This window comes from Fukomys damarensis, unplaced genomic scaffold, assembly GCF_012274545.1.
Source record: "Fukomys damarensis isolate Sample0158 unplaced genomic scaffold, DMR_v1.0_HiC HiC_scaffold_10, whole genome shotgun sequence".
Classification (NCBI taxonomy): domain Eukaryota; kingdom Metazoa; phylum Chordata; class Mammalia; order Rodentia; family Bathyergidae; genus Fukomys; species Fukomys damarensis.
In genome coordinates, this window is record NW_022900922.1 from 38,163,918 (window position 1) to 38,189,189 (window position 25,272).

General features: G+C 51.2%; 1 protein-coding gene across 3 annotated transcripts in view; it reads right to left on the minus strand.

The window, feature by feature from the left end:
• Nucleotides 1-13,170: 13,170 nt before the first annotated feature.
• The window catches only part of Dusp22 (dual specificity phosphatase 22), a 39,435-nt gene continuing 27,333 nt past the window's right edge, over nt 13,171-25,272 (minus strand). For all 3 annotated transcript variants that reach the window (XR_004516538.1, XR_004516539.1, XM_019207314.2), the window contains 3 exons: nt 18,575-18,649; nt 16,296-16,467; nt 13,171-15,555 (listed from right to left, as the gene is read on the minus strand). Coding sequence is in view for 1 of the 3 variants with exons in the window: in XM_019207314.2 (XP_019062859.1) it covers nt 15,376-15,555; nt 16,296-16,467; nt 18,575-18,649 (427 nt within the window). In the remaining 2 variants the exon portion in view is untranslated. The remainder of the gene's footprint in view (nt 15,556-16,295; nt 16,468-18,574; nt 18,650-25,272) is intronic.

Below are 25,272 nucleotides of genomic sequence, written 5' to 3' on the forward strand. Positions count from 1 at the left end.
AACTCAGTGCAGAGTATGTTTAGCACAGATCAGGTTCTGGGTGTGATCCTTAGCTCGGCAAAGAGAAAATAAAACTAAAAACCAGGAGAGAAAATGCATTGCAAAAAGAGAAAACCAAAGCAGGAGATAAAACTAATCTTGATGATTTCCAGAGAGAGAGAGAGAGAGAGAGAGAGAGAGAGAGAGAGAGAGAGAGTCTTCTGAGCAGAGAGCTCACATTTCCCTCAGGCACCGTTCCTGCGTGACCGTTGGAGCCAGCCGCAGTGTCTGTTAGCACCTGACGCAGCCCAGTGGCTGGCTCAGCTCTGGACGTGCTCTGTGGAAAACAGCAGGCATGCATGGCCACTCATGTTCGACGCGGAGGGAGGAGCTGGCTGCAGGCAAGTGTGGCTTCATCTACATTCGCCTCAGGATATAAATTAATTCCCATCAGTGATGTGACATGCTCAGTGCAACATGATACAAAGAGGCAGAAAGGTTAGAAACCACTCAGAATTCCCCCCTGCCCACTCAAACCTCTACCAGAGCAAAAAAAGTTTTCTCTCTCTCTTTTGGTTTGCATTAAATGACAGCTGCTGCTGCTATTCAAAGAAATGCCGGGGACTCACTAAGTGGGCAGCTGAAGTCTTTGGGGACGGTGCTCAGCTGCTGGTCACTTACTGTAAGCATGTGTGCTCTCTGAGTAGAGAACCTGGGGTTTTCAGCAGGGTTGAGGCTTGCCCGGGGTGCTAGTGCTGTGTGTGTGTGTGTGTTTGTGTGTGTGTGTGTGTGTGTGTGTGTGTGTGTGTGTGTGTGTGTGTGTGTGTGTGTGTGTGTGTGTCCACACACCCCTGGGGGGACCTTTCTGGGTCACGTCATAAGTGGTGACCTGCCTAAATACACAAAACAAAGTGAGGGTACACTTAACATTTCCAGAATCTGCAGCCTGAGGAAGACAAGCAATGTGAAATGTGACAAACTGGGGCTGCTCATCCTTAGATCTCAGTCTGGTAATGCTCTGGGTAAGGAGAGGTAATAATACTGAGTTAATTCTCCCTTGAGCTGCAAACTCTGGGGACACGAAGAGAAGAATTTTTAAAACAACTTTAACAATTCTGGTTCTTCTTCAGGCCACACAAAGGCACTCTCTTCTTCCCATGACTGCATCTGGGCTGTGCTGGGCATGGAGGTTCCAAGCAGAATTCTGAGAAGCTGTGAGCCCATTTTCAGGCTCAGGAAGCTGAGGACTGGAGCAGCCACGCTGGGTTTGTGTGAGGAGGAAGGCAGCAGGGCACAGAGAGCCTGCCCGGTGCCTGGGACCCTGGAGGAAAAGCCAGTGAAATGGTCAGTGATTCTGAGCCAGGAATCTGGAGGCTGAGGCAGGAGGAGCATGGATCTGCTCTGCTGCGTCCCTCCCGCCTCCCAGAAAATGTCACCAGCATGTGATCGGTAGGCACTTTTACCTATAGTCAAAGGTTTCTCCCTCCCTTGTCTGTGAAACACACACCTGCAGTTCACAGTGGTTCTTCTCCAACATGGGTTAGGCAACAAGCACACGTAGAAATGAGGACCTCACATAAAAGCAGGTATGAGGAAAGGGGCTGTCTCTAGGAAGGTCTAATTTTTTTCCACCTCTGTACAGTTGTTAAGCACCATTATGAGATCAAAAAGACTTTCGGGAACAAAGAAAATCCTTGCACACCAGAGACAGAGGAGGAGAGCTCATTGCCACCGTGTCAAGGTGCCGTCCACTTCACGCTTCTCCACTTTCTAACCCGAGTGTAAACTCAGAGAAACCGGGCACAGTGGGTGGGAAGTACTGACTCCAGTGACCTGGCTGTCCAGCCGAGAAGGCGGCACCAGCCCATTGAGCCCTGCACTGTCCTGCATGGCCCTCCGCTTGCCCACTGCAGCCGCCCTACTCTCTGATATGAAAATGCCCATTCCTTCCCACAAATGCAAGAGTTGTCTTCTCTTTTCCCTCCCTCCTTCATTCCTCTTTCTCTCTCTTTCTTTCTGCTTCTTACCCTGACTCTGGCCTTGCAGGAAGACCTCTTACACTGATGGCTCTGCAGGAGAAAGAGTGGCTGCCACTGACATACAATTGCATGTAATTCGGTGCCCCACCTGTGCACCCAGGGTGGGGATGGCACCTGGTTCTGCCCGACTGCTGTCCAGGAGCACTGTGTCTCTTGGACACCTGTTCCCGGCAAATATTCTGACCCAGATGGCATTCCATCCTCCTCATTGCTCTGTTCTTGGGCACTAACTCCTGCCATTCTCCAGGTAGCTCCTGTTGTGCCACTTGCTGCTTTTGGGCTCCTTTGTCTCTTGGTTCTGTCATTGGCACTTCCAGAAATGCTCCTCCCAAGGAGAAGCACGTCCTTTTTCTGGTCTTTCCACTTGCTGTGCCATTGACTGGCTGTGCAGACATCCCCAGAGCGATTGCACACACAGCAGCAGTCCAAGTCCAGTACCCCACAGACGACGCCAAAGCCTTCCAGCCTGAAGGCAAATCCGCACAGAGAGCATTTCTTGCTCAAGTGTATTTCGTGGTGGCAACACTGTCTTCTGGATCAGTTAACTGTGAGTTCCTTCATAATTTGTTTCTGTTTATAAACTTCTGCGTTAATCCATGGGGCCCAACTTCGTCATTTGATGATGATGACCTGGTCTTTGCAGAGTTTCTCATCCTATCCTGGTGGGGCCTCCACACTGTGAGCATGAACAGCTGGTGACCACCAGGCCAGTGTGCGGACAGTGGAGTACCTGGCTAGGGTCTGGTCCAGCGATCTGCTTCTGTGACTGAGCCCTGGCTGTGGTTGCTCGTGACTTTCTGCGTGTAACTGTGGGTGCTGGTTATCTCGTGGGTACAACTGTGGCTACCAGTTACCTGGTAGGTATAACTGGATACAGCCATGGTGGGTTGAGAAAAAGAACTAATATATGTGAAAGCCTGCTATAAATGGAAAATACTTTAAAACTATCATAGAACTGAAGGGGGACTTCTTCTGTTTTGAAGGAAAGACCATTTTTGTATTCTCAGGAAGAAGTTATTAGCCAGCCACCTAGAGACCCAAACAGAGATGCACCTGGGTGTAGTGTGAGCAGAGTTCAGTGTGGGGATTTGAGTGTCCATGTGTGCACTTGGGGATGGTGGCGCCAGTCATGTGACGTGAGCTCGGGTGTTTTGCTTCTTATGCAAGGTCTCGCTCTGTGGCCTTGAACTCACTGTGGCTGCCCCAAATTGAAGTTGTGTCTTTCTAAAGAAAAACTGGCTGCAGTGATGTCACGCAGTGCAGGGAACTGTGCACAGAGACAGTTTCACAGCCAGCCAGCAGCACCCAACTCTTCTGGGAAAGGTGTAAATGGAGAAAAAAAAATTGGTGACAAAACAGCCCAGGAAATAGGCTAAGCTATCAGAAAGTAAGTTATGAATTTGAGTGAAGGTGACAAGAACACAGTTAGCAATACAGTAAAATAGGTGATAGTTAAAAAACCCAAGCCAGAAGATATGGGGAAACCAGGGGCGGCTCCTGCTGCAGACCTGGAAGATATGCACAGACAAAGCTGAGGGAGCCAGGGAGCCAGCTCTGACCCTCCCCTCCTGCTGGGGACCGGGGCCCAATGGCTAGTCCAGCACACTCCTGCTGTGTAGTGGGCCTGCTGATCATTTCGACTGATATGAATTCAGAAGGAGGGAATGAAGATATCAGTGTGATATTTTTCAGATCAAAAAAGCAAAATAAAGCAAAGTAAGATGCACATCGAAAGACTTGATAAAAAGACAATTTAAAAATCAAAGATTTAATTCTCCAAACTTTAAAAAATAATTGTTTATATTTATGGGGTACAGCATGATATTTTGATACACCCATGCAGTGTGTCACGGAGTAAATAAATAACTAGCATTTCCATCTCCTCAAGTATTTATCAATTCTTTCTTCTGGGATCCTTCAAATTCATCTCTTCTAGTTCCTCATGAACCATGCAATAGATGTTGTAAGCTGTGGCCCCTTGAGGTGCAAGAGCACCGTGGAATCCCCTCCTCCTACGCAGCTGTGTTTTACATCCACTGTCAAGCTGCCCTCTTTCCCTGCTTCTCTCTCCTGTCCATCCTCTGGTGACCACTAATCTGTCAGCTTCTGCGAGAATACTTGTCTTTAAATGTTGGCTTCAACATAAAAGAACACGCAGTATTTATTTCACTCTGCCTGACTTGTTTCACTTAATACAGTGGACCCTCAATTTACAATTGGCCTGACATACGAACAACTTGGGTTACAAATGGAATTTTAGTCTTCCAGATGGTCTCTATACAGATTTAGCCCTTAAAGAGTTCTGGAAGGAACATGGCAGCATCCTCTCCTGGGAGGGTTAACTGAGGAATCCTGGGCCAGTGTCTCTCTAAGGGCACTGAGGTCTGCCTATACACAGGAGAGAGACTTTGAAGGCTGAGGAGCCTGAGCCTTCAACTGACCAACTTGAGTTACAACCCAGCCCTTGTGAATCAATTGAGTTCATAAATCAAGGGTCTACTGTACTGTAGTTCCAGCCAAAAATTTTTTTTCAAAGAAAGAGAAAATGCTGTGAGCAGGTAGGGCAGCCCATGAAGCACTCTGCACCCTGCCAGCCCTGCCATGTGCTTAGAGCTGTGCCTTACAGCTGCTTATTGAGCTGAGGCAAAGGCTTGTGGGCTTCTGACAGTCAGCTGATGGGCCATGGCTCCTGTAGATCCCATGCTCAGCTCGTACCTGGGAGACAGATGCGCTCCAGGGCTGGGCCATAGAAGGATGACAGTGTCCCCAGAGGCCTGTGTGTTGAAGGCTTGCAGTGCTATGAGGGGTGGGAGGACCTTTGGTGTGGGCCTGCGGGGAGGAGGGTGGGTGCCCTGAAGAGGACTTCGGGATCAGACTCTCTTTCTCTCTCTCCTACTTCCGTGGTTGCTCAACGTGAGGTGAGCAGCTTTCTGTACCACAAGCCCCCCAGTTGTGAAGCTCTGTCTCTACACAGGACCGAAGGTGATGGGCTGAGCGACCATGGACTGAAACTTCTGAAACCATGAACCAAAGTAAACATTCAGTCCTCTTTGTCAATGACCTCAGGTGTTTTGACACAGTAACAGAATGCTGAATAATACAGACTCCAAGAATACACACTTTTGCAGGTACCAGTGAGAACTTGTGAGACCAGAAGCAGACTTAAACCCAAGATTCAGAGCTAGTGATCTGCAACTGTCTTCGCTCCTCTCAGGGTGCAGCCCTGCCAGCCTGAAGCCAGTGCACAAGGAACCCTGACAGCAGTCATGGGGAGGAGGAGACAAAAAAACAAACGTGACAGTAAAAAGAAGGAGGAAATCATGCCATACTTGTTAGTGACAAAACTGTAAAGGGGGAAACTTGAAATATGGAGAAAATATTGGTGTGTCCCATTAATGAATAATTACAATTTCCAGTTTTGAGCCTAAACTACTACAAGTTTGAAGTCTGTCAGTGATTTTGTCAAGGCTGAACTTCTTAGGTAAATGGTTTTTCTTCTTTCTATTCTTGTATGTCTGTGTGTGTGTGTGTGCGTGTGTGTGTGTGTGTGTGTGTGTGTGTGTGTGTGCTGGGGATTAGATCCATGGCCTCACATGCCTCCATCTCCAGGGTCCTTTTTATTTTGTGACAAGTTCACACTGAGCTGCCCAGGCTGGCCCTGAATTCACAATCCTTCTGCTTTGGGCTCCTGAGCAGCTGCCACCACAGCTGCATTACTGGGTTTTTTTGGTCTGCCCTCTCTCACTGATCAAAGAATACTTTTGTTTTATTTTCATTTCACAGTTTCTTTTACATTGAGCAGAAATAGGCAAATAGGAATGATGAGATTAGGAAAGATTTATAAATGTTCCATTTCATAACAAATCCCACTGTAGCATGTGTATGCTTTGGGACCTCTTCTAGTGACAAGTGTTTTTGAAGAGGAGTAAATATTCCCAGTGTCCACACAGCCTGCTGCAACTGAGACATCTGCCTGCACCCATCCTACTAAGTGCACAAATGAACAGAATCAGTGTCAGACTCTAAACTGCCCTACCAATCTCAGATGCAAAATTGTTCAGAATGTAATGAAAGATTAAAATTCTAACACCAGAGCTGAATGTTTACCCTCATGATTTTTGGTCCTGATTTTCACAGTTCTGCACATTAACTCTGGTACCTGTGCTTGATGAAGGGATGTACGACAACGTGTTAATTTGAAGCTTACGCATATGTATCTCGTGGTGGCAATTATTTAGTCTTAGACCAACAACACTTTTTTTTTGTTTTTGTTTTGGGGGAGATGAGAGCACTTTTATCACCAACAATAGGTTGATGCCCAAGTGGCCCCCAGCTGGGTGAGGACTGCAGGGGTCCTGCTGTGCCACACGCCATGGTGACCTCTCCATCACCTCCCTGTGCTCTCTGGCTGCTGTGAGCAAGGCCCCTGAGCTCCAGCACCTTCAGGCCGGCTTCACCTCCAGCCCAGGCCACCCCTTTGGGGCTCCCACCACCCCTGGGCTCATGCAGATGTGTCCATGCCTCAGTCCTTTGGCGGTACTGTGTTTGTGGGAGCAGCCATGGGGCTCTGATTGTCAGGTTAGCTGCAGACTCTTCTGTAGAAAGGCCCCAGAGGTGTCCAGGCAAAGCTGCTCCTCCCTTCCTGTTTCTGCCACTGTGCCCAGTCCTAGAAGCTCACAGGCAGCTCCTGAACCCACCCTTCTGCTTCCATCTCTGGCCCACTGGTTGCAGTCACTTTCTCTGATAGGGTGCAGTGGGATGGGCTGCATCTCAGGACAGTGAAATCCCTGGGTCTGAGCCTCACCTGCAGGTCTGCACCTCACGCCCTGGAGCTGCTCAACATCCGCTGCTCAGGTCTGCTCTCAGAGTAACACAGAATGCTGCTTTCTTCTCTGAGCAGATCCAGAGGTCTTTCCCTCATGGTGGTCTGCACAGTGCTGCTGCACTGCTGCCATGGGCCATGGGCTCGGTGGCCCTCCAGGCAGTGTAGATCATGCTCTCATGGTGGGAACTCCACACTTCAAGAATGCTTTCTAAAGACAGGAGCAGTGAGTCAGGCAAGGCTCTGAACAGCAGGCTCTGATGCACACAGGGAGCCCCACTCAGGCCTGCTTTTCACATCAGCTGTGGGTGCTGCTTAGCCTGGGCACTTCCTCCATCCCAGCTGAGCATCAGGGATGCCTGCAAGTAAGGCACAGTCAGCTCCCTGCTGCCCACCTGCAGACTAGGACTCCTCCAGGGTTCAGGACAAGAGGACACAGGACTGATGAGGCTCCTCCGTGCACTCCTCCAGCTCCCACACTGAGTACAGACCCTGCGCAGCCTCCACAATGGTCCTCACTGGGCCTCAGGGCTTGGGAGGAGTCGGGGCAAGGCTCAGGTCTTTGCAGCATAGTATCTGCTGTCGCTTCCCTGCCTCTGCCCTCCAGGTGTGTCACTTCCTTCACGTCCCAGTCCCCGGCACCAGGCTTCGGTTGACAGCTCCACTGGGTGGTCAGGATGGCTTGCTGGACAGCACCTCACATTCCCAACTTCTCAAATTTCTTGAGGGCATCCAGACCATCCCCTCTCCCATAATCACTGAGCTCCAGGGACAGAGCCTTAGGCTGCTGAGCCAGGACCAAGTCCCCTGCCTGCACACAGGCCATCCCATTCCTGCAGGGGGCGCCCTGCACAGCACAGGACAGTGGCCATTTATTCCAAGCATCGGCCATGAGCATTTCAAAGGGACTGCAGGAGTGTTAGTCACATCAGCTGAGGAGCCACACTGCTTGCTTTCAAGGGCTGACTTGGAGATTACAGTTCACTCTCGAATCTGTGGACAAAACATCAGTGCTTGTTGCCGTGGCTTCATGACTGTAGCCCTTAGATGACTGCCCTGCTGCCTACCTGGGAGGTCTCTGGGGCTCAGAAGGGGCCTTCCTAACACATGAAGCTATGGCCGTGTCAGTGCCACCAGACAGGGCATTGCCTGCCCTTTCTAGGAAATTTCTTTTAGGGCGGGCTGGAGTAGACGTTCCCCACACGTGGGTTGCCTCCTCCAGGAGTTCCCCAAGGTATTCCAGAGAACTGGGACCAAACTCAGCCAGACATGTGAATCCAGCCCCACCTGGCCACTCTCCAGAGATCCCGCCTGCTAAGGAGCCAATTCCATTTCCAATCTACACCACAGGACCCATACCTCCTGCCCCAGCAAGTGGGGGATGACAGGAAGGGGCCTTGCACAGCAGACACCAGCACTGTGTTAGGGATGGGGACTGTGGTGGGATGAGAGGATTTCAGCCCATCCCACAGCACTGCCCCAGACACTCCTGAACCTGCAATCAACCACTGCAAAAAGCTGGGCAGCATTCCTTTCTCTGCCTCTGTCCTGCCTGTCTTGGCCCCCACATCAGTGTGGCTCAGGCCCAAACCAAGAATGACAGCTCTCAAGGCTCCCATTCTGAGGAAGATGGGCTGTGAAGGGCACACCCTTTGCAAAGCAGAAGGTGACATTTCTCTGATGCACATGGAGGTGCCTTCTGATTCTTTTTTCCAAACACTCCCCTTTGGTGCCTTGGGGAAACCCAGGGCTGGTGAACAAACAGCAAACCTGCTCACCAGCTAAATGCAGTTCCTGTCTGCTGGCTTGGCTGCTCCGGGGGCAGGTGGGTGGCAAGGTCCTGGGGAGAGGCTGCCCTCTTGTATCTGGCATGTTCCTTCCCACAGGCTGCAGGTCTCTAATAAGCACCCCAAATGGCCAGGCAGCAAGAGACAGGGTGCCTGGGCCGAGCTGGGAAGGTGGAGAAATGGGAGAGTCAGCACTGTCCTCAAACTGTCCCCAAGGACACTATTCCTTGGAGAAACTGTCACTCTGCTGGTCCTACCATCCAGCTTTCAAAGGGAGCCTGCTCCGCAGGATATGCTCAAGTGTGGTCCACCTCAGAGAGCTCCACTGACTGGTGTCTCAGATATTAGGACACTGTACTGCCCGCACTTTTAGGCACCTACCAAAATAGCTCTTTTAACAACTGGACTCTAATACCTGAACTAGAGGCTTCAGGAAGGTTAGCTGTGAACCAGACTCTCACGATTACATCTGCATAGATGTCTGGAGCCAAAATAAACCCAGCCTGCAGATGTTCTTCAAACTCTGGCAATTCTTTCCCCTGATGGAAAGAGGCTTGGCTCAGCCCTGCAGCCATGACAGATGCTGATTTCAGCTGGCTGGGCCTGAGCTGCAAAACAGGGCAGTAGCTGGGGCCCCAGCAGAATTGATGCTGAAGCAGGCTGCCCCATTATTTGTTATTCATGATCATGGGTCTCATGCCTCTAGTGAGGGTGGGGAGACAAGTCATCGAGGTATCCAGCCATCTATCTCTGCAGGCCACCCACTCACGAGCCTGTCCACACTCTCGGTGTCTGCTGTCTGAGGACAAGGGACAAGGACAGCCCACTGCTCGGAAGGCAGAGAGGCTTCCAAGTGACAAGTGAAGGGCAGGTCCTTCATCCTTCCCTCCCTCCTGCTTTCATCCTCTCTTCCTTTCCTTTTCTGTCCTTTTTCTTCTTTGTCTCCCCCACCCCACTTTTTCTCTCTCTTTTTTTTTTTTTCTATTTCTCCCTTTCCCTGGGCAATAAAAAAGAAAAGGGAAGAGGAACCACCCTGTGCAGTTGTGGTGATTTCTCGCTAAGTACATATATAAATACAGGCGTGTTCAGAGCATATTCTTGATAAACTTATTAATAACTCAGGCAGGATGGGAGGAGCCATTGGTGTGGGATGGTAGGGGTGTGGCTCCTGGCGTCTTCCCTATTTCTGTGACTAGGGGCTGGTGTGCAGAGCAGCACTGAGTGCCCAGGTCTGTGTGGCACAGGCTCAGAGGTTTCCTTGGGTGCCACCTGGCACCTGCTGCCAGGACTGAGTGAGCAGGTATCTGTGCCTGGCACAGTCCTAGCCAGGGCACTCAGAGCACAGGATCCTGCGGTATAACAGTTCCCTGATACAAAGTACACTGATTCTCTTGCTCTCCTTCACACACATGTGCACACACACACACTCACATGCACACACGCACACGAATTTATGGCTGCCTCTGTGGGAGTGACAGGAGACGTCCCTCTAAGTGGAAATGTGGTTCCCTGCTGAGACAGAAACCAGAAAGATTGACACTCAATAATTTTCACAAAGCCATCAGCAGGAACCTGTTCTCATTGGAGAGTGGAAGTCCATTTAAGGAAGGTGCTCTGAAAAATGTGGCTCTAGCACAGATCCTTTGGAGCAGGAGCTCACAGGGCTGTCTGCCCAGGACCCAGGGAGGGGGCTTTGTGGCGCAGGAAGCCCTGGTGGCCGAGGAGGGCAGGGTGGGCTCCTGCTGGGGACACAGCAGAGCATTCGGGGTCCCGGACTCCCTACCCCATCCTGGTTCTGGCTCACTACATGACCCTGAGGGCTAAACTCATCTCTCAAAAGCTGCTGACAAAGCTGCCAGGGTTAAACAGGCTTTTGGAGCCAGACCTGTTCCTTCCCAACAAGCAAGGTTGGCTGCTCGAGTTCCCTGTCCACGTTCCTGAGCCTGGTCCCAGGAGTGTGCTCTGGGTGCCGCACAGCAAGTGACTCCGTCTGGCCCCACCAGTCTTTTCTTAGGGTTTCCTCACATGTAACCCTAATAAGCCAGAGGCCTCATGCCACCCAGCGGGGCCACAGTACCTGAGGGCAGATGGCCATAAGCATCCCATCTGGGCACCTCAGATCCTTGCTGCCCACCCCAGCCTCCCTCTCAGGCCAGGGGAGCTCTGGACAGGTTCAGGGTGGTGCCACCTCTCAGTGGCCTTCTGCCTGGGGCATTCCCTTCTTCCAGGCATCAAGGGACCCTCCAGCCTGCACGCAGTCACACCACCTCCTGCATGGCTCCTCCAGCACCCACAGAACGGCATCCATGCCACTGTGCCTACTGCAGGCTCACAGCATGGGCAGCTGAGCTCAGGTACCCAGGCAGTGAGCTCCAGGACTGCTGGAGGAAGGATACTCCTTTGTGGACACCAGGACCCTGACGAAGAATAACTAGTTGCTGCAGATCCGAAATCCAAATGTTTCCAAATCCAAAACTTTCTGAGCACTTTTTCCACAGTGCAAAATTTCACACCAATCTCATATGACAGGAAGCAATCAGAACACAGGTGCACTAATGACACTGTATAAAATCACCTTCAGGTTATGTGTTTGCAGTGTGCATATAAAATATAAATGATGTCCTGTTTCCAGGCATCTTAACCCCAAGATATCTCATTATGCAAATGCAAGTATTTTAAAATATGAAAAAAAAAATCCCAACTCTGCAGCCCTTTTGGCCCAAACATTTCAGGCAAGGGACACTCATGCTACAAAATAACTGGCATCTGCCCAGGTCCCCCCACCAAGATAACACCACCGGCCGGCCTCACCCGGGTCTCAGACTCCGTGTCATTTTTGCCCCGTTCCCTCTCTAAATGTGCCCGGCTCCCTGCACTGCACGACCTCCTGGGCCTGGCGCCCTGTGCAGGCTTCATCATGCTGCTCCATGTCTCCCAGCCCACCAGCCCTGTCTTTCCAAGCTTCGGCACCGCTGTGAGGAAGACACGTGTCGTGTTAGTGAGGGAGTGAGGAACGTGAGGTGAGGGCCAGTGAGCCAGTGCCGCCCCCCGCCCCTGCAGACTGTGACTGAGGTCCAGAGGACCCCAGGTCCTTGGTGCCAGTTGGAGTGTGACTCTTGAGCACCTGGTCTGGCTGTGGAGAACAAGAAGCCCTCTCACTTTCAATGCGCAGTGGGGCTGCTGCTGTCCTGGCAGGGCTGGGAGCTTCCAGGTGACACCAGGAGCCCTCTGCTTTCATGGCTGTCCCAATGCCACCCAGGGAGCCTGGATCTGGCCAAGCTTCTCCAGCCTCCCCACCCCTCCTACCACGGATTTCGGGTGGGAAGACCCAGGGCAGAGCCAGTGTTCTCATTGAGGTGCCTTGTCGTCCCTGTGAGCCTTTCCCACAGGTTCATAGAGCCCAGGAGGCCGCCTGTGCCCTGCAGAGTGCCACAAGTTACCAGGTGACCATGTCATGTCAGATGCAGTGAGGCAGCAGAAACAAGGCAGGACTGAGCTGTAGGGGTGGCCCTGCTGCAATGGTCTCTCCCTGGGACTAACACTGCTGGGCACACGTGAAGTTGCTCCCAAGATGGCTGGGCGTGGCCCTGCCCTCAAGCCCCCCACACTCACAGATGGGTGTAGACACACGCCCGACTCCTTATCCAGCACCTGACACATGGAGAGACACTGCCGAGGCTTCCTGTTGTACCAGGTGAGTGCACTCAGTCAGAATACAACTTTCCTGCCAAGGTGACTCTGGCCGGAAAAGCTCCCCATGCCCCTTGGACCTGCAGCCAGCAGAGTACCCTCTACACCTCCCCCTTGGTCCATGCCAGGAGCTTCTGTGAATCAGGGACAGCAGTTATGTCAAGCCTGGGGCTTAGACATGTGTAGTTGGTGAAGGTGGCTTCTTTCTCCCTAGTCCCCAAGAGCTCACCTCTGCCCCCCCCACCACACACACACACACACACACACACGCACGCACACACACTCGCACTGCTCTCATGCCAAGTTACCATGCTCCAGCATTTGTTCACCTGCTTCTTTATGGCAAACTCACCTTGGAGTAACAAGTTAAGTTTCCTCCTCCTCAGAGTGAGACAAGGGAAATCCAGGAAATGGATCTACACTGGTCAGTGTGTTTCCCCAACTGGGATGCCAAACACAAAAGTAGAAAAACTGGACCCAGTAAATGCAGCAAATGTCCACAGTAGCCTGGGGCTGAGTTCTGTGTCCATGAGGAAACTCCAGGGGTGCCAGACACCGAGCTCCTCCTCTGCCAGGCAAAGTCTAGCTCCAGCGTTTGTGATGCACACTGCACAGGGGCTGTTTTCCTCTTCTGGTGTCAGGGGATAGAACCCGGGGACCTGAGTATCTTGGGCTGCACTCCCAGTGCCAAGAACCAGTTTGTTTTGTCATGGAGACATTAACCTGCCCTTCCTAGCATGTGCTGTCCTGCTTTAGGGACCAGCAACAGGTTCCTTCCCACTGTGTCTGCCACAGAAACGCGCAAGAGCCTCACACCACCGCCAAGGAAGAACGCCAGCATGGACAGTGAGCATAATATGCCAGGTTGCCCTTTATTAACAAAACTGTAGCTTTGGGGGAATTCCATGTGGAGACCATCAGCCTGGGAGAAACATGCCCCAAGTTGAGTCTGTCCCTGTCCTCAGGTGCTGGCTTCCTCCTTGGGCACTGCTCACAGGAAGTAATTGAGATTACTAAACAGCGTCACAATGGCAGCAGCGGGGCTCTGGAGAGCATCAATGTCAGGTTCAAGGGACAGCCACAGCGTGGAATTAGGCTAAAAGTGTTTTCTCTTGCTAAAGAATCCCCACAGCTCACAACACGTTACAACATGATTACATATGTACTCCCTGGGAGATGAAAAACAAGTTACAAATCACTGCTGGATACTTAAACTCCAGGTCACTTTTCTTTGTGGCAGCACCAGCCTAAACTTTGCAATATTTCACAAACTTCGGGTATGTTACAGTCTTCTGAGAAATGGCCAGTACTTCAGAATTCCTGGAGTGGCTGCGGAGAAAGAACATTACTGGCAACAAATATTAAAACACTCCAAAGCCTGTGGGAGTGTGTCAGGTAACTCACAAATGGACACACACTTTCGAGTACTTGCTCAGGTGTTCTTTTCATTTCCTTTTGTTGTACTGGGGATTAAACCCAGGGCCTGGTGCATGCCAGGCAGGCGCTCTACCGAGTTACACCTGTAGCCCTCTGTTGTATATTTACATCTCTTTTTGGTTTAAAGCAAAAGTGTACCTCACAGGCAGTTCTCTTAGTTAAGGACACGTGTACCTGTGGCCACGGCCTGTCTCATGCACTGGGGCTGTATGTGTGCACAGCTGGCCACTTGGTTTCCCCATCCCCAGAGAGCTTGTCTTTGACACACCCTTCATGCAATGGGAAAACCACTCTGCTCATTCAGAGGCTCTTTTCATGGTAGAACTTGGAGAAACTGGGTTATGACATCTTTTTTGGGAGAGGAGGCATACATTTTTCATTCACGTGGCTCTGTGTGTGCACAAACTCCAGTTGGTATAAGGAACTGGACCATGGCACATACACAGGGCCTTGTGGCTCACACCGCACATGCAGGTGCTCACCAGCTCTGTGGAATCACATCACCGAAAACATGGTGGGAGCCCACTTCGGAATGTGAAATAGCTCAAGGATACTGATGACTTGCCCTTTGGCTTCAAAAGCAATCATGACCAAAATTGTCAACTCTGAGGCAGAGTGGACTAGAATAACCAAAACCACCTTTTCAGAAGACATTTAATGAGGTAGCTGAGATCAAAGACCAAATCCACAGCATACATCAAGGAGCTTAATAAGTGCTTTGGCATTTTTAAATGCAAATGGCTACAGTGCCTAATGCTCTTCCCAATTCCTGCAGGTGCATGCAAACCTTAAGAAGGGGCCTTTGCAGAGCAAGAACGGTGAGAGGCTGGAGGCCATGAAGCAAGTGGGGAGGAGGGGAGGGAAGGGCCCTCACGCAGGAAACCTTTGGCTGAAGAACCTTGAATGCGTCCAGAACACCAAGCAGATCTCAGGGCACCACAGGCTGAAGGGGCAGCAGAGAAACCAGGACCTGCAGTGCCCACACCCAGCCCAAGCCATTTCCCCAGGGGCTTTCCTTGCCAATGCACACACACTTCAGGGTCCCTGGAACAGCATCCCAGAGAAGGGCCAGACCTCGCCTTCCCCATGGACTGCCGGCGGCGGCGGTAGCTTTCATTGGCTCATCCCCCGATTCCTCCAGCTGTCTGCTTGTGTTACAGGCGGCTCCTGCCCAGCAGCTTCTCCAAGGTCAAGTACAAAAGCTTTCCACATGGTGTCAGAGGAGGGAGAAGTGGCCACACCACCGATCTGGGCAGCTCGGGTTTGATGAGTTCCGGCCACATGAACACCCAACATTCACACACGTGCACTCTCGCGATGCACACAGCCTCACACGGGCTGCACACACAGACTCACACTGTGCATCCACATGCACATGGCAGTGTGTGGTAGCCCAGTAACTTGGAAGCAGCCCAGGGCAGCCAGCTCAGTGTGCAGGGGGGCAGAGCAAAGGGGCTCGGAGCAGGGCTGAGCAGGGTCCTGGGGAGGAGCCCTGAGCAGTTTGCCTCGCCCAGGCTGCCTCCCTCATCCAGGGCAGCGGCCAGCAGACCAGCAGACCACCACACAGACGGTGCGGGCGTGAAGACAAGCGGTGGGAAGGCAGGGAGCAGATCCCTCTGCCTTAGGTCTCTGTTGTGTAGCTGCAGGCCAGAGGAGGAAGGGCTGAAAAGCTGCTCCACCGCCTAGCGCCAGGCTGCGAGTCCACACGCCCTTGCTCTCTATATTTACCCAGAATGCTCTTGGCTTCTTCAGCATCCTGCAAAGTGTTCTCTCCGTACTCTTCCTTCAGCCACTGCCGGTACTGAAGAAATTGGGAACAAATCCAAGTGTCACCAGTAAACAAACACCTGCATTCAGCTACTTAATGGCACAGAAGCTGCCACATGTAAAGAACCCTGGAGGGCCCAGGGCCTGTACAGCAGGATGGGTGATCAGCCAGTGCCAGGCAGGAAAACTGCCCCTCCCAGCCTGAGGAAATGACAGTAAGTCAAACTGAGGCATCTGCCTGGCAGACCGGGTCCGCCAGTGTCTGCAGCTAAGAGTTCCATGACAAATAGGAGAAGAAAGTGTCCTGCTGTCCCTGACTGTGGCAGCTGAGATTAGATAGGACCCCAGGGGGGCATGGTACATGGAGAGAGGAGTTTCATAACATGGGAACTCTCTTAGGAGGAAGAAGAGCCTGTTTTACTTCAAACAGAAACCTCAGTTTTGTGTTTCCAAGACTAGTGTTGGAAAACATCATACCACCATCTCCTCATCCGTGATTCCTTTAAAAGCTTAAAGATTAAAACTAGTTAAAAGCAAAATAAAAAAGTAAGCCATGCTGAGGAAATGGCACTTCAGCCACAGGACAGATGAGCTGCCGTGAAGTCAGGCATGAGGAAAGTGGCTGAGGGAGGGTCCTAGGTACAGCCGAGGCTCAGGAACTGGGGACCGCATCTGCAGGCTGCAGAGCACCGTGGGTGCTCTGGATCCTTCAGTTCACATGGAGGCTCCTGGGGCAGCTGCCCACATCTGCAAAATATCCCCAGCATGGCTTACCTGGTGGACCTCGTGCTTCTCAAACTCCTGCAGCTGCCTCTGGAAGCCCAGGTTGGGGTTGGCACAGGATCTGCCCGCGCGCACAGTGTGCAGGGCATCCTCCCAGCCAAAGTCAGTGACGGTCATGATGTAGGCGATCACCAGCGTCACGCTCCTGGAGACCCCGGCCAGGCTGCAGGCAGGGTACACGGACAAAGCCAGTTTGGTTGGGGCCGTGGGGCTCAGCCAATTGCAGTGGGGGACCTGCAGGGCTCACTTTGGAGCCTTCCTGCCAGGGCTGCTCATGAACACAGGCCAGTGAGCTGTGGGCAGCCGCTGGGGACCAGTCCAGCTTCCCTGAGCCCATGGCACCAGAGTTGCAGGCATCCCTTTGGTGGCTTAGCCTCATTTCCACAGATTTCTACAGGACAGAGGTCCAGACACTCCAGCTTTATGATTCTCATTGCTCCTGAGCCTTCCTTAGACACTTCCCATTTCCTTGGAAAAAACTAACCAAGGGGACTGGAGGCTTCCAAGACCTGTGCAACAAATCTGCTTATGACCCACATTACTTTAGAATGCTCCCCATCTTCGAAAGTTCTGGCTTTCTTAGCCACCACATTCAAAGGCTAAATCTACGATTTTAAAAGCCCACAAAATCTAGCAGGCCTTGCTAAATCACACTTCTGTGTCCTTTTGATGTAACTGCAGAGTCGCAGAGCAGCAACACTGATGCTCAGAGCCTGGTCATGTGCAGGTGACGATGGTTAGGTGTCACCAGCAGGCCAAGTTTGGGACCGATTTTAAATGCATTTGCAAACTAAAACAGTCATAGAGTGGTCATGCTTCGCCAGACTCGGTGTTTTAGCAATGGCTTAACATGGGCAAGTTCAGCAATTCTCAGGGATGTCTTACGCCCATATGTATGACATAAATTGCTAGAATATTAGGCTATGCACCTCCCAATATAAATCACAATAATCACCCTACTCTCAAGTAGTGGTCCTTCTCTAGGGCTTTGTATCAGAAACTCCAAGAGACTTATAAAAATACAGCCCCTGGAGCTGCAAGCCTGGAGATCTGAATTTATCAGAAGCCTGGAGAAGCCCCCAGATTGGAGTTTGAGAAATTCCTTTTGAGCCTCCAATTGTACCTCTCAGTGCTTTAGCGCCAAATGTAATTGAATGTTAAAAACTACTGTTTGTATTTATTATACTTCTTAGTCTTTTAAAGGGAAATGAAAAAATCACACCTTTTCAGAGCTGTGTGAATCTGCTGAACACTCTTACAGCCACTGAGATGCCTCATGCTGCCCTCAGGACACACAGTGGCCTTCCTGAGTGGCTTCTCTGGCCAGCACACATGGGCTCTGCCTGCCCTGGCGGGCTGCCTTCAACCTTAGCACTCCTAGGAATTGGCACTTGAGGCTTCCAGAGAGCTTGTGCCACATGGGTGGCAGTGGGAGGCCAAGATGCTATGCTTCCGGTTATTATTGTCACACCTCATTCGAGACAGTGACACACAGGTCCCAAGGACACTAACGGACAACAGAGCCTGGTGCCAGAATGCTGGCTCCTGGATCCTGGGCAAATTGGCTGAGTTACTGCATGATACCAGCAGTATGGAAGGAGGGCCAGTGTGTGCTGGGAACTGTCTATGTTCCAGGTAACTATGTGCCAGAGCTTTATACTCAGTGTCAGAACAGCTTTCTCCTCACAGTGCGTGGGTACAACGTCCTCTATATCCAGGGGACCCTAGTTTCAGCACCCATTGCAGATACCAAAATTCGCGTGTACTCAAGTCCCTTATACGGGATGGTGTGGTATCAAATGGAACCTGTGCAATTCTCCCACATGCAAAACATCCCTAGGTTGCTTATAAAAACTATACAATGTCAGTACCGTGTGGAGGTGTCATACCACACTGCTCGGGGAATCATGATGAGGAAAAAAAGTCTCTGTGTGTCCAATGCAGATGCACATGTTTTTTCAAAATAGATGTGATCCATGATTGGTAGAATCCATGGTTCAAAACCCACAGATAGGAAATGTTCAGCCTTGACTATCCCAGTAACAATCCTAACAACAAGTGAAATAAAAACCCACAAAAACAAAAGCAAAAGCAAAGCTAGTTGGGGTTCTCTTTTCACTAGAGCAAGTGATGACCAACACTCGATGGGAGAGAAATGGGATATGTGGGTGAGATTCAGGTAGGGAAAACTCTCAGGAGATGAGAGAATCAGTCACACACAGAAAAACACTCATGAGAATTTGGTGAGGAGGATGCAGAGACACACGTACCAGTGCACGAGGCAGCCTTCGCCCTGCAGTCGGCACTCGTGGATGAATTTAATACTTTCTTTGAAGTGTCTTGTCCTAGGCACAAAAACAAGACAGAGAGAGGGAGAAAGGGCTGTTACTCAGCACCCACCCGACGATTTCTGAAAGGTTTGAGACCACAGCTTCAAAACCCAGTCACACTGCGCTGCCCAGGCTGAGCTGCCTAACTATCTGAAGTGTTTGGGATTTCTCTGTGTGGATTCCTCTGACTGGGGGTGGTGGCTCCTGCTCAGCTTGCCATGCTCAGGTGAGCCAGCAGCCCCTTGGGATGCACTGTGGGCTGCTGGAGTCTGATGTGCTGTTTCTCTCGGACAACCAGAGGCCTGACAGCACCCCTCATGCCCCCTGAACACAGGGGTCAGGTCTGCACATCACCGGAAAGTGGTGGGGAAGTGGGGATTTCAGCTCCAAAGCCACTCTGTGGGGGCTGGGACAGGAAAGCAGGGATGCTGCCTGTGGGGTGTGTGTGTGTGTCTATGTGTGTGTATGATGTGCTGCCAGGCTGTGCCTACTCTGAAGTCCTAAATGACAATGGAAGTGCTCAGCCTCCCTTCCTGACCCTCTATCTTGTCACTCAGTTGGTCCTTGACTGTCCAGGGTGCCCACCTGCAGGCCCTGTTCACAGGCAGGGATGCTCCTTTCAGGGTAGCTTTTCAGGGTCAAGGTCAGAGGCCAGGTCACCTAGAGGCAGCTGGGCAGGCCTGAGCTCCACTATGCTGGGTCCCAGCTGACACGTGTGCCCTGTGCCACACACCTAGCCCTGACTGTGGGTTAAGTGCAGGCACTCCACGGGGCAGACAAAGTACTCACACTTCCTGTGTGATCTACCATCCCTGGCTCCCAAGGCAGTATACAGTAAAAGCTGTCCATGAGCTAAATGCACTTCCCTTTTAACATGGGTGGAGCCTGACCATTTGCCAGGGTCTCTGAGAGCTGCAGGACAATCTGTAATGAATAAGGTGCAGTTCCTGGCTGCAGAGTGAAAACACAAGCAACATATATGAGCAGGTGAAGCTCACGTGTGGCCAACAAAGGCATCAGCTGCTGACTGAAGAAGAAACTCAACAGCCTCAATGGGAACTCAGTAGATTGGCACAGACAGGAGGTGGAGGAAAATTTAAATGTGCATGAAAAAACCTGCATGTGTCCAGGGTAGGGAGTCCAAACAGACCAACCAGTAGGCTCCAGGTTCTCACCTTTACTTGCTAAGTGGCATAACACTGCAAGATCAGATTCTGGCATGGGGGCCAAAGCTCCCAGGTGTAAACTTAGAAAGTGGTTTGGAGAATTGCAACATGCTCTCCATACCAGCTTGGTACACAGCAGGCAAGATAGCATTCTGGATGCATCATCTTGAAATCTGAGGTGTCAGGGCTGAGGCTTCAGCAGCCTGCGGTAGCCAGATGAGAGCTGAATATGTGGAGAGGTGAGGTGGGCACTGGGGACTCTGGATGGGTAAAGACCTGCCCCCAGGTAAGGGCGGCAAGCAGCAGGTCTGGCAGGTGCTGGTGGCTGTAGTGAAGTCCCTGAGCCTGCAACTGGGACTGCGGCAAGACTTGGTCACAGAGGCCAAGGGCCAGTGTCCCAGGACTGTCTTGCCTCCCTCCAGTAGGACAGGGGGAGGCAGAGGGAGACAGTGGGTATACTTCTGGGGAAGTCTTCCCTTCTTATGAGAGGAGCAGCTCTGCCTCTGCAGATCTTGCCAGGGATGGGCAAACTCCATGCTCAGGGATGCAGCAGCTGTGGTGGCCACGGTGCCAACTGTGGAGGAAGGGCAGGGAGCGGAGAGGCCAGGCTCTGGGACGCCAGGCCCTGCTCCCAGACCTAGCCACACCAGAAGTCCTTATCCCCAAGGATGCTGCTGGCCTGGTTTCCTACCACAGCCAAATGCACGCTGTGTGACATCAGCACCTCCCTCAGCCACTCACCACCCCCAGCTGCTCGCTCACTGTGCAGACCAGGTGGCTGGGCTGCTCCCTGCTCCTGCTGTGAGCAGCGAGGCCATCACTCACTCCATGTAACAGGCGAGCAGAAGGAGGAGCTCTGGGACAGGCCATCCCGACTCCAGGGCCCTGCCTCGGCTGGCCACAGGGGGACCGCCAGTGACCCCAGGGTGCCCGGGCCTCTCCTGGCAGCAGCCTGCTGTAAGTCTCTTTCTCGTCAGTGAGTTCAGGTCAGTGAGTATAGGAAAGGGAGAGCAGCAGCTGGAAAAGCAAAATCAGACCTAGGAATGAAAGCCACCCGCCCAGAGGGTGAGCAAGACCCAGAGCACCTCAGACTGTGCTGCAGGCCACACAGCAACACGAACTATCATGGCCACCTGCTCGGTCTCAGGGCTCCGGCTGGTTCTTTGGGCCCACACGGGCCTTCCTCGATGGAGCCCTCCCACAGACACTCTGGAGTGGGAGCAGGTTCTCACGTCTGCCTTTCACACTGGCACATCACAACCACACACATGGAACCGGCTTCCCATGCTGCAGCCCAGAGCCCAGATTCAAGAGTCCACCCAGCAGAGGGTGTGTGCCCAGTGGGTGAGAGCCACACCTCTCTAGCTCTATGCAGAGGCTCAGGACTTGTGCAGCGGGGTCCCCACCCGGCCCTGCTGGCTCCCTCCTCTAGCGGCTGCTGTCACAGAAGTTTATCAGGACAGTGCCCCGCACTCGGCTCACTCCAGCGGTGGGTCCAGGCTGTGCAATGATGCCGAGTGGGCCGCTGAGCCTGCTGTGGCGCCTGACTCACACACACCAGCGGGCAGCAGGCCAGGCCAGGAAGCCATTCCTAGAAATGACTTTTCCAAGAAAAGCCAGGGACCAGCGAGCTCCATGACACCCTGGAGTAGAGCAGTGTGCTGCAGGGGAGCGTGTGTGGGTTATTTCCAAGGAAGCCAATGACATAAGCTAAGCTCTGGCCCTTGGACGCCTCCTCCACAGTGGGAAATACCCATGGCCGGGCTCTCTATTGCTCAACTCCAGTTTGAAGCAGAAGCACAAATCCAAAGCCCACCACAAGCTGTTTCAATGGACAGCAGTTCCCTGTTCTCATCTCAGTGGGGCTGGCAGCCAGCCTTGGCTTCCATGTGACACACACTGAATTCTGTCCAGAGAGCAGGTGCATTTGGCTCATCGTGGCTCCTGCATGTTATACCCTGGGGTGGCAGGGAATGTCCGCCGGGGGTGTCTTCTTGTGGGCCTTGCAAGCGGCTTAGCAGTGCCCCTGTTCCCTCCTCTCCACTGACCACAGCCAGCTGTTCTTTCTCCACAGCAGAGGCTAAAGGCCAGTGACCCGCTGGGCTCCTGACTTTGAGGCTCCAAGAAAGGATGGTGGAGAGATCTGGTCGACCACACCACATGGTGTCCATTCTTCAAGCTGAACAACTACTTCTTGCCTTGAGACTGTGATATCGGGAGGCTGTGAGCCCCTGTGGGAGCTGAGACAGTTCTGTTCTGCTCATAGGGTCTCTGCTGGGGACAGGGGGCCCAGGGACCTGGCCGCCTCGAAAGGAAGACGGCTGTACCTCAGAGCCAGTGCTACCAAAGGAGGACGCAGGACACTGCCTGCCCCAGTGCAATACTCATGTGCATGCGTTTGTGTGTGTGTGTGTGTGTGTGTGTGTGTGTGTGTTGGGATAAGGTAGATAAATGAAAGCGAAAGCAGAACAAATTCAGGAAAGGCAAGCACCCCTCATTTTTTTTCTTAGAAAGAAATATTTTCAGAAATGAATGGGTTAAGCGTTCTATTTGAGTCCAGGCTTTGGAAGTCTCAGATCCCAGCCGTTGCCTCAGTGGCAGAGCTGGTGAGGCCACACCCCCGCTGGGCTACCTTCTCTTTGGAACCCTGTGGGCGCAGACCGTGCAGCACCTCCACCAGACACAGGTGGGGAAGATTCTCCACTCTGCAGACACAGGAGGACATCGGATGCACAGAACGAACTCCAGTGCCTGGGGGTCCAGGCTTTATGTACCGTGCACTGTCAGGGTTTTAAACATGGGCAGCTGGGGGCATGGCTCCATGGCAGAACATGCATGTAGGTACAGGGGGCCCTGGGCTGAATTCCAGAGGCACTCCCTTAAAAACCGAGGGGTGCATGTACCACACTTCTTATTTGTCAAATAAAGTTATTTTAAAGCAAGGTTAACAAAACCAACACAACAGTAACCAAAACACCTCTCTATCATCTACTACAGTATCATTTCAAAAAAGAAAATGGTTTTACACACACACACACACACAAACACACACACACACACACACACACACACACAACAGACTAAGAAATAAAAAACTTGAGCATAGAACAATATACCTAAGGTTACACACACACACACACACACACACACACACACACACACACACACACACACACACACACACACACACACACACACACACACACACACACACACACACACAACACAGCCTAAGACTAAAAGACAGTGGCTAGGGCCAGGGATTTAGCTCAGTGGTTCTGCTGCCTGCCTCACAAGCCCAAGGTCCCGAGTTCAATCCTTGGTACCAAAAAAACCAAAACCAAAACCAACCAACCAAACAAAAAAGAACCCCAAGAAAAAAGACAGTGGCTGGAGCTGAAAAGGCGAAGCAGGAAACACTGGCTAACTGGCTGTGCCTGTCCCAGAGTTCTCATCCTCTCCTGGGCCAGCAGGGTTTCGGGGACTGCAGGGCTGTCAGGAGCCATCTGGAAGCAGGGCCACAGTGTTCCAAAGGCTGGCCCCGCTCTGATCTTACATAGCTGCTCTTTCATAATGAAATCCAAGAAAAAGGTAAATAGAAAAGAGGTAGGTGGGGAGTTGGAAATGATAGATGGTATCATTGAGACTAAAGAATACAAGACAAAGAATTGGGAGGACAAATAAGTCGAGGAAGTTTCTGGTGTTTTAAATATAAGCTTTCTGTATTGCTAATGCTTCTCCTTTCCACAAAAACCTCAAAAAAGTTAGAGCCCTGCTTGGCTCTCAAACCGCTGAATGTCATAAAGTGTTATGATGCAAAGCTGTGGGCTCCCAGCCTGGCAAACACCAAGCTGCCTGGACTGGTTGGAGAGGAAAACAAGAGACCATTATTTATTTAGTGATGTCTAACTACAAAATACCTATTTAGTACATGCTGAACTAAGCACAGGCAAATGCAAGTAATGGATATTCAACCATTCACTTTCAAAAGAAACTAATACTTCCTACTTGACAAGACATAAAATATAACCTTATTTTTGGAAATGCTTCATGCCCATAAAAATACTTTCACTTATCTCATTTAATATTATAAAAACCGATGAGAGAGGTATTGTGTAGCTGAGAGAAGTGAGATTAAAGTGACTTGCTTAGGAAAAGCCAGAGAGAAAGCAAAAGCAAGTATTTCTAAAAACTTTAAGTCACCAGCCCCTTGACATTGGCTATGTGGGGCCATGCATTTGATTCTTACAACAGAACCAGGGAGAGCACACCACGTGGATCCTGGGCTTCTCAGACACTGAGAACTTGAACTTTTACATTTCACAGCTTGGCAAGGCTAGTGGTTGGGGGAATTGAGCTAAAAATTTTGTGTTATCTCAAACCTGCTGTCTGCATTTTAAGTTCCTGTAAGATGATAGGGGAGATTCTTTAGGGTTAAGCCCAAGACAGAAAGCTGACCTTTCTGGGGCGTCTGCAGCTGCTGACAGGGAAGGGACACAGTCGCTCTCAAAGGTTATGAGCTTTCTACTGAGCATGACTGGCCAGGATTCCTCTTGGATTTGCAGGGAAAGATTTAGGATATAAAGTTTTAAATTATATTCAAAGTTGGAAATCATTTAAAAAATCAGTACCTAAATTTAAAAGTGAGAAATACTGTTTTTCAGAATTTATTTAGTCACTGAATAGAAGAATTCTTAGGTACCAGGAATTCGATGTGGCTGGACTACGAATGATTTCTAATGGACTGGGCTGCCCAGAGCGTGACCTGTCTGGCTTTTGTGGGGCAGAGCATTAAGGATATTTGTTTCCTGACCATCCATATTAGTAGACAATATGGAAAGTGAAAGTTCTTGCCATTAGTAATATTTGGTGAGCAATAAAAACAGGAAACCTTAGATGTGTTCGGCCATAGAGAAGCAGGTGTCCTGCCTGCCCCTTTTAGGTTAATCATTTGATGATATCACGCAAGCTTGCCTACTACAGTTTGAATGTGTCCCCTGAAACTCCTGCATTGGAACTTGAACTCCTCAAGATAGTGGCACTGGTAGGTGGTGTTTGGTCATGGGGACCGTGCCCTCTCGGTGGACTGATGTCTCTCCCTGGGAATGAGGTGGCAACCTGGAGTGTGGTCCTATTCTGTCTTCAGTACGAGCTCCCTTGCCTCTCCCCGTTCTACTGCACAATGGCCTCCCCAAGGTAGTAACCCAGTCTGGGACTTCAGCCTCCAGAACCGTGACCCCAAATAAACCTTTCTTCTAAATAAATAAGGAGCCTCAGATATCCTATTATAGCAACAGGAAATGTACTGTAACACTCACCGCTAAGAAGCAAGCCATGCTTTCCCTTGCAATGGGGAAAGTGAAAAGGTGCTTGCTGGGCTGCCTCTTACCAATCCAAAGTACACTCAGAGTTTAAATTCTGCTTTGTGATCTCCATACAACTTCTGCACACCAGAAATATTTAGATTCACTC